Consider the following 12933-nt stretch of genomic DNA (forward strand, 5'->3'; position numbering starts at 1 on the left):
TGTGTTGGCCCTGGGATTAGGTGGCGACTTGTCCAGGGTGTACCCCGCCTTCCGCTCGATTGTAGCTGAGATAGGCACCAGCGCCCACCGCCACCCCAAAGGGAATAAGCGGTAGAAAATATATGGATGGAAGCTGAGATATAAATGGTAAAAGGGTTATACTTGTATAGTGCTTTTCTACCTTCAAGGTACTCAAAGCGCTTTGACACCTTTTCCACATTCACCCATTCACACACACATTCACACACTGATGATGGGAGCTGCCACGCAAGGCCCTAACCCCGACTCATCAGGAGCAAGGGTGAAGTGTCTTGCTCAAGGACACAACGGACATGACGGGGTTGGTAGAAGGTGGAGATTGAACTAAGAACTCTCAGGCTGCTAGCACGGCCAATCTTCCAACCGCACCACGCCGTCCCCAAATAGAGATGGGCTCCAGCAACACCCACGACCCCGAACGGGACAAGCGGTAGAAAATACATGGATGGGATGGATAAATTTAATTGGGCCGCACGGTGGAAAGAAGGGGTTAGTGCATCTGCCTCACAATACGAAGGTCCTGGGTTCGATCCTGCACTCGGGATCTTTCTTGTGGAGATTGCATGTTCTCCTCGTGACTGCGTGGGTTCCCTCCGGGTCCTCCGGCTTCATCCCACCTCCAAAGACATGCACCTGGGGATAGGCCCCTCCCACCTCCAAAGACATGCACCTGGGGATAGGCCCCTCCCACCTCCAAAGACATGCACCTGGGGATAGGCCCCTCCCACCTCCGAAGACATGCACCTGGGGATAGGCCCCTCCCACCTCCAAAGACATGCACCTGGGGATAGGCCCCTCCCACCTCCAAAGACATGCACCTGGGGATAGGTTGATTGGCAACACTAAATGGTCCCTAGTGTGTGAATGTTGTCTGTCCATCTGTGTTGGCCCTGCGATGAGGTGGCGACTTGTCCAGGGTGTACCCTGCTTTCCGCCCGATTGTAACTGAGATAGGCACCAGCGCCCCCAGTGGCCCCAAAGGGAATAAGCGGTAGAAAACGGATGGATGGATGGATTTTGAATTGTTGCTATTTTTGGAATATTTTTCTAAAAACTCACGTACCCCTTGGCATACTTTCAAGTATCCCCATTTGAGAACCACTGCCCTGGTTCTCTCCAAGGTTTCTCATAGCCATCATTATCACTGTCACCGACGTCCCACTGGGGTGAGTTTTTCTTTGCCCTTACGTTGTCCTTTCAGACACTGGTGATGTAGGGCTTTATAAATAAACATTGATTGATAGTGTTGTGCTTATATAGGGCCGCCATTTTTTTATATAATAGTATATGGCACCCCTTGCTACTTCCAAAGTGACAAGCGGTAGAAAATGAATGGATGGAAATAGCATCGAACAGGTCGTTAATTAGCATTATCTGCGGTTAGTCGCCTCTGGTTAGGAGCACTGACCATCGGTGCCAACATCACGGATTACATCATTACATTTAGTTAATGTTTGACATGTGTGGTTAAGCTAAGACATAACGCGGTGTACAATGTCCTAATGCTAAGCAAGCTAACCGGTTAGCATCACATCAGGTATCAGAGGAAGGGAGGAGCCCGGAGCTAACAAAACACTCCATTTAAACACAACGTTTAGACTTACCGGCATGGTAAGACGGCGGGGATGTCGTTGGAGTAAACGTGCAATGAGCGTTATTGTAAGGGAGAAGCTCGACGGACATTAGAGTGCTTATTCCGAGCATTTGAAGGCCATTGCAGGACACATAACATCAGTCTCACGTTCGGGGGCTCCACTGGGACGTTCTGCGCATGCGTCACTTGGCCTGTTAAAAAAACAAAAAACAGCCCATTTTGATGACATTTTGATCAAACTGACACACATTTTGATGACATTTTGATCAAACTGACACACATTTTGACGACATTTTGATCAAACTGACACATTTCGCATGGAATTAAAACGTTGTTTTAAATTTTTGTGTCGGAAAGGAATTTATTTGTGAGGAACCGTTACCTGCTTCATCTTCGTGTTGAATGTGCTTCAGGATTTTAGGGAATTAAAAGTCCTGTGTATGTCTTTTGGACGAAGTTGAAGATCAAAGGATGACAACCAGCCTTCGTGCGTGTTATCCGCCGTCACCATGGCAACCACTTGGCAACCACTTGGCAACCACTTCATCACAAGGCTGCAGTTTGCACGCCAACGACGGTTTGTTTGTAAACCTACTATTACAATAGTAAATGTCTTTATTTACATAATGTGCATACAGTTTATGCCCCGCGACATTTAATACATTGTTTAGTTCAGGGGTGTCCAAACTTTTTCCACCTAAGGCCGCACACGGAAAATGAAAGCATGTGAGGGCTATTATAGTTTACATTTTCAAAACTACCGCTTGTCCCTTTCAGGATTGCAGGGGGATGTTGGAGCATTCGTACGGAAGGCGGGAATACCCTGGACAAGTCGCTCATCGCAGGGCCATGTGTATGTATGTATGTATGTGTATTATATATATATATATACATATATATACACATACAGTATATATATACACATATAAACACATATATATACACACATAAAAACACACACATATATATACATACATATATGTACACACACATATGTATAACGATACATATATGTGTATAGATATATACATATGTGTATATATATACACACATTTATATATATGTATATAAATATATATATATGTTGCCAAAAGTATTTGGGCACCTGCCTTGACATATATAAACACACACACACACATTATATATATATATATATATTTATATATATTTATATGTACACTATATTGCCAAAAGTATTTGGCCACCTGTCTTGACTCACATATTAGCTTGAAGTGCCATCCCATAGGGTTCAATATGATGTCAGTCCACCTTTTGCAGCTTCAACTCTTCTGGGAAGTGTGTTCATAAGAATTTTCCACCATTCTTCCAAAAGCCAATTGGTGAGGTCACACACTGATGTTGGTCAAGAATTGGTGAGGTCACACACTGATGTTGGTCAAGAAGGCCTTGATCTCAATCTCTGTTCTAATTCATCCCAAAGGTGTTCTCTAGGGTTGAAGTCAGGACTCTGTGCAGGCCAGTCAATTTCATCCACACCAGACTCTGTCATCCATGTCTTTATGGACCTTACTTTGTGCACTGGTGCACAGTCATGTTGGAAGAGGAAGGGGCCACTCCAAACTGTTCTTACAAGATTGGGAGCATGGAATTGTCCAAAATGTTTTGGTATTCTGGTATTCAAAGTTCCTTTCACTGGAACTAAGGGGTCAAGCACAACTCCCGGAAAACAACAAAACACCATAATTTTTGCCTCAACCAGATTTCACACTCGGCACAATGTAGTCCAAAATGCAACATTTTCTCCCAAAAAGATTTTGAAGTGGAATATTCGATGTGAAGTGGAGCCTTAAATAGATCAATACTTTCAGAACATTGATTTTAATTCATTATTTTTTTTTATAGTCACTAAAATTTTTGGAAATCCAAAAATGTTAGACCCGCTCGACATCCATTGCTTTCGGTCCCCTAGAGGGGGGGGGGGGGGATGGGTTGCCCACATCTGAGGTCCTCTCCAAGGTTTCTCATAGTCAGCATTGTCACTGGCGTCCCACTGGATGTGAATTCTCCCTGCCCACTGGGTGTGAGTTTTCCTTGCCCTTTTGTGGGTTCTTCCAAGGATGTTGTAGTCGTAATGGTTTGTGCAGTCCTTTGAGACATTTGGGATTTGGGGCTATATAAATAAACATTGATTGATTGATTGAAAAAGGCCCCACTTAAAAAATTGTTTAAAATAATTTTTTTTTATTTTTAACTTTCAACACTTGAGTCCCCAGATCCAAAATCAAGATTTATCCTATTACAAGGGTTTTTTTGTCATTTTGTCAAAAGAAAACCGTGTTTATTATACGGCAAACACAAAAAAAATGCAACATTTACCCCAAAATGTTATATTTGCTTTGAAGTAATCATACCCTTCAATAGCTCAATAATTCATAACATCGATTTCTATTTAATATTATTTTTAATGACAGATTTAAAGAAGCAGGAGCTTCTCTTATTTCACTTGTTTTTTTTAATATTATTTTTAAAATGGGCCACGGGCCGTTAAAACATTTGCTGTCGTTGGCAAATGGCCCCCAGGTCGCAGTTTGGACACCCTGGTATGGTTGTTACATTCTATTGCAGTCGACTGCCATCAGGCATTTATTATCTTCGATTACTAATCAAATAATAGACAAAGTAAATCTCAGTTCTCACAATCTGTGTTGGCCAAAAATGTAAATTTGATGCTGCAGTTGAGTTTGTATTAAGACATGAGGCCAACAAGTCATGTAAAGGTTGGTTGTTTTAGGTGCTTTATTGTCACAGAGAATATTTGACCATACATAGTGATATTGTTTCTTTCTGGGTTTTGACAAAGGCACTCACCGATGTAACACGGGCATAAACATGGGAACATTTGGTGGGTTGTTGTGCAAATTCTCAGTCCAAGTGAGACATACATTGCATGCTCATACACTGAAAAACACAAAATATATCTCTAGGATTTGAATATGGACAGAGGGCAAAAACTAAATCCTTCATGGAAATCTCTTATAAACTTGATTCATTCCAGTCAGAGTCAACTGATCCTCTCCAGACCGTGAAGAATACTACTGTGAAAAAGGCCCGTCCGGCCGCTGCTCTCCTGAGTAACCAGGACTCGGCCATCGGGTCGAGGTCTGTGGACCAGAACCAGCTCTCCTTGAAGAAGACTGAGCTCGGAGTCCATCTGGGCTAGATGTGTTGTGGTCACTCGGTGTCTGAAGAGGAATGAAAGCAAAACCTGGTTCCACGCATCAAGTCATAAAACGCTAAGAAATGCTGAAAGTACCTGGAGGGGCTGAACTGGGTCGAGAGCGGCGGGTGGGACGACATCGTCTTTTGCGGGTTAGAGTTCACGTCTGAAAGAAGCGTTTCCATGCCTTTCCGGAGAGCTGGAGCTTTTCCATCTTTGAGAATGATTCCGGGTCCGTCTCTTCCCAAAGTGAGGGATGGTGCCCAGGCGTCCAGCGAGGGAGGCACCGGGGCGAAACTGGAGGGGAGCTGGCTTCCTGAAGACCATGAAGAGGTCCGAAGACGTGGAAGTGAAGGGTCTTCATCTGTGACGAAGCGCACCGACTTGACAGGCTACAAACATCAAGAATGAAAGTTATAAAAACAGTGGAAACCCATTTCCTTCAAAGCAACCGCATTCTTTGGAAGATCACTAAGTTTATTCAAGAGTATTTTAATTGATGGACACTTTTGATTCATGGATCACAAAGAATTTGGTCAACTGTGTTGGTTTCCTGCATTTCCTTTAATGCTTTAGCTCGGTTGGTAGAGTGGCCGTGTCAGCAACTTGAGGGTTGCAGGTTCGATTCCCGCTTGTGCCATCTTGGTTACTGCCGTTGTGTCCTTGGGCAAGACACTTGACCCACCTGCTCCCAGTGCCACCCACACTGCTTTAAATGTAACTTAGATATTGGGTTTCACTATGTAAAGCGCTTTGAGTCACTAGAGAAAAGCGCTATATAAATATAACTCACTTCAAGCATTCAAGGAATTTTATTATACCAGCGCAAGAGATGGCATGAAACTCAGTAGGCGAGGTCGCAGGTTTACTCCAATTAGTAAGAAAAAGATGTCATATGTCAAAATTTGATAATTCATTATTTTTCAACAGAATTGTTAGTTTATTCCAGAGGTGTCAAACTCATTCTAGCTCAAGGGCCGCATGAAGTGAAAAAAGTTAAAAAGTTCCCCTGATTGTCACACACACACTAATTATTCTCTGCATTTGACCCATCACCCTTGATCACCCCCTGGGAGGTGAGGGGAGCAGTGAGCAGCAGCAGTGGCCACGCCCGGGAATCATTTTTGGTGATTTAACCCCCAAATCCAACCCTTAATGCTGAATACCAAGCAGGGAGGTAATGGCTCCCATTTTTATAGTCTTTGGTAAGACTCAGCCGGGATTTGAACTCAGGACCTACCCATCGCAGGGCGGACACTCTAACCACTAGGCTATGCCCACGCTGGCCGGACCAGTAAAATCATGGCATAATAACTTAAAGGCCTACTGAAATGAGATGTTCTTATTTAAACGGGGATAGCAGCTCCATTCTATGTGTCATACTTCATCATTTCACCATATTGCCATATTTTTGCTGAAAGGATTTAGTAGAGAACATCCACCATAAAGTTGGCAACTTTTGGTCGCTAATAAAAAAGCCTTGCCTGTACCGGAAGTAGCAGACGATGTGCGCGTGACGTCACGGGTTGTGGAGCTCCTCACATCTGAACATTGTTTACAATCATGGCCACCAGCAGCTAGAGCGATTCGGACCGAAAAAGCGACAATTTCCCTATTAATTTGAGCGAGGATGAATAATTTGTGGATGAAGATAGCGAGAGTGAAGGACTAGTAATAAAAAAAAATAAATAAATAAAAAAGGCGAGGGCAGTGGGAGCGATTCAGACGTTATGACACATTTACTAGGATAATTCTGGAAAATACCTTATCTGCTTATTGTTACTAGTGTTTTATTAAGATTATATGGTACCTGAAAGTCGGAGGGGTGTGGCCACGGGTGTGTTGACCGCCAGTGTCTCTGAGGAGGACGCAAGCTCCGCTCACGTCTACAGTAAGAGCCGACTTATTACCACAATTTTCTCACCGAAACCTGCCGGTTGACATGTGGTCGGGAACCATGTTTGCTTGAGCGCTCTGTTCCATAGTAAAGCTTCACCGTCAGCTTTCAAGAAAGTAAACAAGGAAACACCGGCTGTGTTTGTGTTGCTAAAGGCGGCCGCAATATACCGCTTCCCACCTACATCTTTCTTCTTTGACGTCTCCATTATTAATGAACAAATTGCAAAAGATTCAGCAACACGGATGTCCAGAATACTGTGGAATTATGCGATTAAAGCAGACAATTTATAGCTGGGATCGGGCTGGAAAAAAATGTCAGCTACAACCGGTGAAGTCAAACGCACGCGTCATCATACCGCGACGTTTTCAACACGATACTTCGCGGGAAATTTAAAATTGCAATTTAGTAAACTAAAGCGGCCGTATTGTCATGTGTTGCAATGTTAATATTTCATCATTGATATATAAACTATCAGACTGTGTGGTCGCTAGTAGTGGCTTTCAGTAGGACTTTAAAAATAATGACAACTTCAGATTCTTTTCTTTGTCTTACTTTGCCAAAAATGGAAAAAGTATATTTGACCTCAATGGCCGCATGAAGCAAAATCTATTCCCACGCGGGCCGGACTGCTAAAACCATGGCATAATATCTTAAATATAAAGACAACTTCGGATTCTTTTCTTTGTCTTACTTTGGCCCCCAAAATAAAGAATACATTCTTAAAATTTCCATCCATCCATTTTCTACCGCTTATTCCCTTCGGGGCCACGGGGGTGCTGGAGCCTATCTCAGCTACAATCGGGCGGAAGGCAAAGTACACCCTGGACAAGTTGCCACCTCATCCCAGGAAACGATATATACCGTATTTTTCGGAATATAAGTCGCACCTGCGGAAAATACAAAATAAAGAAGGAAAAAAAAACATATATAAGTCGCACTGGAGTATAAGTCGCATTTTGGGGGGAAATTTATTTGATAAAAGCCAACACCAAGAATAGACATTTGAAAGGCAATTTAAAATAAATAAAGAATAGTGAAGAACAGGCTGAATAAGTGTAGGTTATATGAGGCATAAATAACCAACTGCTATGTTAACCTAACATATTATGCTAAGAGTCATTTTTACAGTAGCAGATGATCCTAATTGACGTCAAACCGGGTATGTATGACCATACGGCAGGGCTCGGGTGGTAGAGCATCCGTGCCAGCAACTTGTTCATGGCTTCCGCCATCCTAGTTACATCCATTGTGTGCTTAAGCAAGACACTTCACCCTTGCTCCTGATGGCTCGTGGCTAGGGACTTGCATGGCAGCTCCCTCCATCAGTGTGTGCATGTGTGTGTGGATGTGGAAATAGTGTCAAAGCGCTTTGAGTACCTTGAAGGTAGAAAAACGCTATACAAATATAATCCATTTATCATTTAAACACGATCCTTTTTAAAGTATGAATTGGCTATGGACATTCCTCCTTTATCGCCACAAATTGATAGATAGATAGATAGTACTTATTGATTCCTTCAGGAGAGTTCCTTCAGGAAAATTAAAATTCCAGCAGCTGTGTACAGAGTTGAGATCAATTAAAAAAAAAAAAAAAAGTAAAAAGTAAATAATGGGGGTTTAAAAGGAAACAAAATAGAGAAATATTACAAAAAGAATAACAATGGGAATAACAATATAACAGTCAAATAAGAATATAACAAGACAAAGTAGGCAGTAGTGACCATGTTATGAAAAAGTATTGCACTGTTATTGTTTTGCATCCCCTGTCATCCTAGTACCTCCCGCCCCCCGTCCCAGAGAGGTTGCAGACATGACTGCGATAAATGAATTTCCGTGAAGTAGGAGTGATTGATAATCAAAATATTTTCATAGCTTGGACATTAAAAAGCTGTTTGACCTTTTAAAAGCATTAGAGCCTTCTCGGCATGAAAAAAAAACTTTTCAAGCATTATTTACAATATGTAAGGCTGGCTGTAGCTGAGCCTATCAGAGTTTACTGAACAGCACTCTGAGTGGTTTGATCTCATCTAGTGGCCGATACTACTGAAGTAGGCTTGTCTTGATCCAAATATTTCGGTACCGGTACCAAAATGTATTTCGATACTTTGGTGCTTTTCTAAATAAAGTAGACCACAAACAAATGGCATTATTGACTTTATTTGAACAACAAATCTAACAATACATTAAACATCTGTTTATGCAGCTGAGATAGGCTCCAGCACCACAGTCCTAGGAAATGGATGGATGGAACAATTGTGTCCTTCATTAAAATAGTGAACATACAAAACAACCTGTCTTATCGTATTAAGCAAGTAGACGAAGGCTTTTAATTTGTCTGCTGACGTACGCAGTAACATATTGTGTCATTTATCATTCTATTAAAAATGGATTATTAGTCTACTTGTTCATTTACTGTTAATATCTGCTTATTTTGTGTTTTAACATGATCTATCTACACTTCTGTTCAAATGTAATCATCGCTTCTTCTTCTGTTGTTTGGATACTTGACATTAGTTTTGGATGATAGCACAAATTGAGGTATTGATCCGCTACCAAGTACTTAAAAGATCATACAGGATTTAAGTTCTCATGTGTCCAAAGACATATTTCCTGACTAAATGAGTAGAATATGAATTATAAAAAAATATTTAAAAAAAGATTTTGTGAGGATAAAAAATATCTATGTAATCATAGTGGTATCGTCTTAATAGCCACCGTACTTGGTATCAATACAGTGGATGTCAGGTGTAGATCCACCCATGGCATTTGTTTACATTCAGACACGCTAGCTTTCTTTTAGCAGAGACAACGGTGAGCTGTTTTATCCTCCATGTTTCGCTCTTCCTCGTCCTGCAGGGATGATACTTGAAACTCACTTTATTTGTCGCCATGGAGGCGAGGATTAGTGATTTAGAAGTAGCTAAAACACTGCAGACTGCAAATGGATGTTAGCTGCTAGCTAGCCAGCCATGTTTTAAAGCGCCTCTTCCTGAGGGCGTTTCAGTGTTTAGCTTCACCTTTATCGTTACTTTTTAGGCCAAAATGCGTCTGTTCTCCCTTTTTCTGTCCACACACTGTCTGCTTGTAAGTACTCTGTGATTGTGCGCTGCCGAACATGCTCCTCATGCCCAGGAACCGGTACTTTTCAAACAGAGTATAGTACTGTTTTTGATTCATTTGATTGACCGCGATACTATACTAGTCATGACATGGTCACTACGGCCTAGTTTCTCTTCTTATATTCTTATTTTACTGTTCTATTTATATTCCTCATTGTTGCTTTTTATTTTTATTCTTATTGTAATATTTTTCTATTTTGTTTCCATTTACACCCCCATTACTTTTTAAATTGATTTCAACTCTGTACACTGCTGCAGGAATTTTAATTTTCCTGAAGGAACTCTCCTGAAGGAATCAATAATATACTATCTATCTATCTGGTACCGGTATACAGTACAACTCTATACTGAAGTATTGATATTTTTAAATAAAAAAGCAAAAATGCACAGAGTGCTGCTTGGTTGTAGCAAAATGTGTTCCTCTTGTGCTCTTCAGATTAAAGATCCAAGTGAAATTTAGAAGAAAAATCTGAGGCACTTTAAAAGGGAAAAGATTCAAACTATTTATTAGTACTCGGCTTGTCTAGTAAAAACACGCTTACGCATTTCAGCCTGTAAGATCTTTTTTCAGGGCAAGGGTAAAGAGATTGATTGATATTTGTAGTTTATTTAGCCATGTTGTGATTGAAAATACTGATTTTAAGACCAAAAAAATGGTGTAATAAGGTTTTCAAAAATATCCAAAGGTAATCTGCAATATTTAAAGTACGATTATTGCAAATCCATGCAGACTTCAGTGATGGCACAATTCTTTCAATCATTATTTTTCTGATGAGAACATCGTTTCCTAATCCCATAAAATTATTATTTAAAGAATCAAATATATATTTAGCCCATAATTGACAACATGTAGTCAAGGCATATCAAATATTCTAAATGATGGTGTGACGGGATAAAACCGCCAAGTGTGAAGATTGGCTGAAAATTGTCAAGGGACAAAAAACATGACTAATCCAGGGGTGGCCCGACTATTTCTGCAGGCGAGCTACTTTTCAACTGACAAAGTTGAGGGGATCTACCTCATTGATACATATCTCATTTTAAATGTATTTATTCATGAATAAGACATGTTTGTTAACAAGTTAAAGGTGTTTAATGATAATAGAAGCATGTTTAACACATATCGATTCCTTTCTTTCATGAAGACAAGAATGTAAGTCGGTGAATTACCTGATTCTGATGACTTGCATTGGTTGGAATCAAGACAGTAGTGATAACGTCCGCATTTGCAAATGGAGAAAAAAAAGTCCTCTTTTCTGTCCAATACCACATGAAAGTGGTTGGTTTTTAGCATCTTATTTGTCCGGCTTCTGTACTCCTTTTTATACACTTTACAAGAAATACATTGGCAGCAAACTCCGTAGCTTGCTAGCTTTCTGACTCTCTTATTTTGTTAGCGCAAGCAGGATGAAGCAGCGCTTTTATAGTGAAGATAGGAACTGTGCAGTCGGTCTTTTAGAGTTTTGACAGCAGGTGCGGTGCGAGAGTCTGTTGAAATAAAAAATGTTTCTCGCCTTCCTGTCGGTCATTTTTTGATTAATAATGAGTTTGCAGCAGCCAGCGTCATCTTAGAAGACCCTCTGGTGCCGTGAATGCCAATTAAGTGACGAGACTGATGTCTTAGTGAGGATTAACGATAGCTCATTTTTAAGCCTATTTTTTACAAACCTGACTAGAGATCGAGTGGTAGCTCGCGTTGGACGTACTTGTCACCCCTGGTCTAATAAGACCTCCCTCATATTTAACCTCTTAAGGCCTAAACTGTTTGTTTACATCCATCCATTTTCTACCGCTTATTCCCTTTCGGGATCGCGGGGGGCGCTGGTGCCTATCTCAGCTACAATCGGGCGGAAGGCAGGGTACACCCTGGACAAGTCGCCACCTCATCGCAGGGCCAACACAGATAGACAGACAACATTCTCACTCACATTCACACACTAGGGACAATTTAGTGTTGCCAATCAACCTATGCTTTTTTTAAATTTCTCTTCGCCATTTGGGCTTATTGGACACTAATTACAATAACAACTAAGAATAATGTTTTGATATGATGTACTTAGTCCATAAATACACAAACGTGTACTCATGTTTAGTGACACGCTAATTCTTATTTTTACACTTTTTTTCCCCCCAAATTCCATTGTAGGTTAAACTCTTCTGACACCACCAGGTGGCAGTATAAGTGTCCAAATAAGCAACCACAAGACTCCAATTCAGTTGTGTACACATTTTTGGAAATAAGAGCTAAAGGTGCTGTCCACGCATGTGGCCATTAAGCCTTTTAAATACTGGTACTGTATTAATTTTGGATTTTTTAAATGGCAAGGAAAAAGCACTAATTTGACATTTCATCTCATGTGCCCTGTCAATCTTGCCTCAGATATCCAAAAATGCTTACGTAAAGAAATGTGAAATAAATCATCTGTGCTATCCAAACTATGATTTTCCACTGTACCTTGTCTGTCGGGCTCTTGTGGAACTCGGGTCTGATAAGAATGGACTGCGGCCCACTGGACGGCTGTCGTTCATGCAGATAATGTCCTCCCGTCTCATGAGACGAGGTGAAGTCCCGGTCCCTGGGATGGGGGACAGCAGAGAGCACTGTGGGCTCACTCGGGCGGCCTACTGTTCTTCCGGAGCCAGGCAGAAGTCCGCCGTTTTTCTTCCTCTGCATGGCAGGCGAGTAGCCTGACGCTTGAACTTGGGCAAAGTGCTCCGAGTAGGAGGGTACATTCAAATTGGACGAATGGTTGAAAGGATTGGATACTAAAAAAAGAATTCAAAGTAAGAAACATTTTGAGGGATACACCACAGGCCTTCTCATTCAATGAGTTTTCTTTATTTTCAGGACTATTTACATTGTAGATTGTCACTGAAGGCATCAAAACTATCAGGGGTCGGCAAGCCGCATGCGGCTCTTTGGCAACTCTGATGCGGCTCAGCTGCACCATCGCCGACCCCCCAGATTGTTGCGGGGAGATTCCGGAATTCAATGCCTCTCCCCGACGTCACCCGGAGTCAACGTTCTCTGCATGGTTGAGGTGGGCGGGGTTCGGTGCTCGCGGGGTGTATAACATAGTCAGGAATGGTCATGGATGCAAAG

At 41.5% G+C, this 12933-nt stretch overlaps 2 protein-coding genes across 5 annotated transcripts in view; both read right to left on the reverse strand.

The window, feature by feature from the left end:
• Positions 1-1811, reverse strand: part of kif3a (kinesin family member 3A) — a 51438-nt gene extending 49627 nt beyond the window's left edge. The window contains exon 1 of the mRNA XM_061899698.1: positions 1644-1811. Within this exon, the coding sequence (XP_061755682.1) occupies positions 1644-1649 (6 nt within the window). The 5' untranslated portion in view covers positions 1650-1811. The remainder of the gene's footprint in view (positions 1-1643) is intronic.
• Positions 1812-4372: 2561 nt separating this feature from the next.
• The window catches only part of sh3rf2 (SH3 domain containing ring finger 2), a 61715-nt gene continuing 53154 nt past the window's right edge, over positions 4373-12933 (reverse strand). For all 4 annotated transcript variants that reach the window (XM_061899694.1, XM_061899697.1, XM_061899693.1 and 1 more), the window contains 3 exons: positions 12286-12596; positions 4908-5203; positions 4373-4836 (listed from right to left, as the gene is read on the reverse strand). In XM_061899694.1, coding sequence (XP_061755678.1) covers positions 4656-4836; positions 4908-5203; positions 12286-12596 — 788 coding nt within the window. In that variant the 3' untranslated portion in view covers positions 4373-4655. The remainder of the gene's footprint in view (positions 4837-4907; positions 5204-12285; positions 12597-12933) is intronic.

Source organism: Nerophis ophidion, linkage group LG05 (assembly GCF_033978795.1).
Source record: "Nerophis ophidion isolate RoL-2023_Sa linkage group LG05, RoL_Noph_v1.0, whole genome shotgun sequence".
Taxonomy (NCBI): domain Eukaryota; kingdom Metazoa; phylum Chordata; class Actinopteri; order Syngnathiformes; family Syngnathidae; genus Nerophis; species Nerophis ophidion.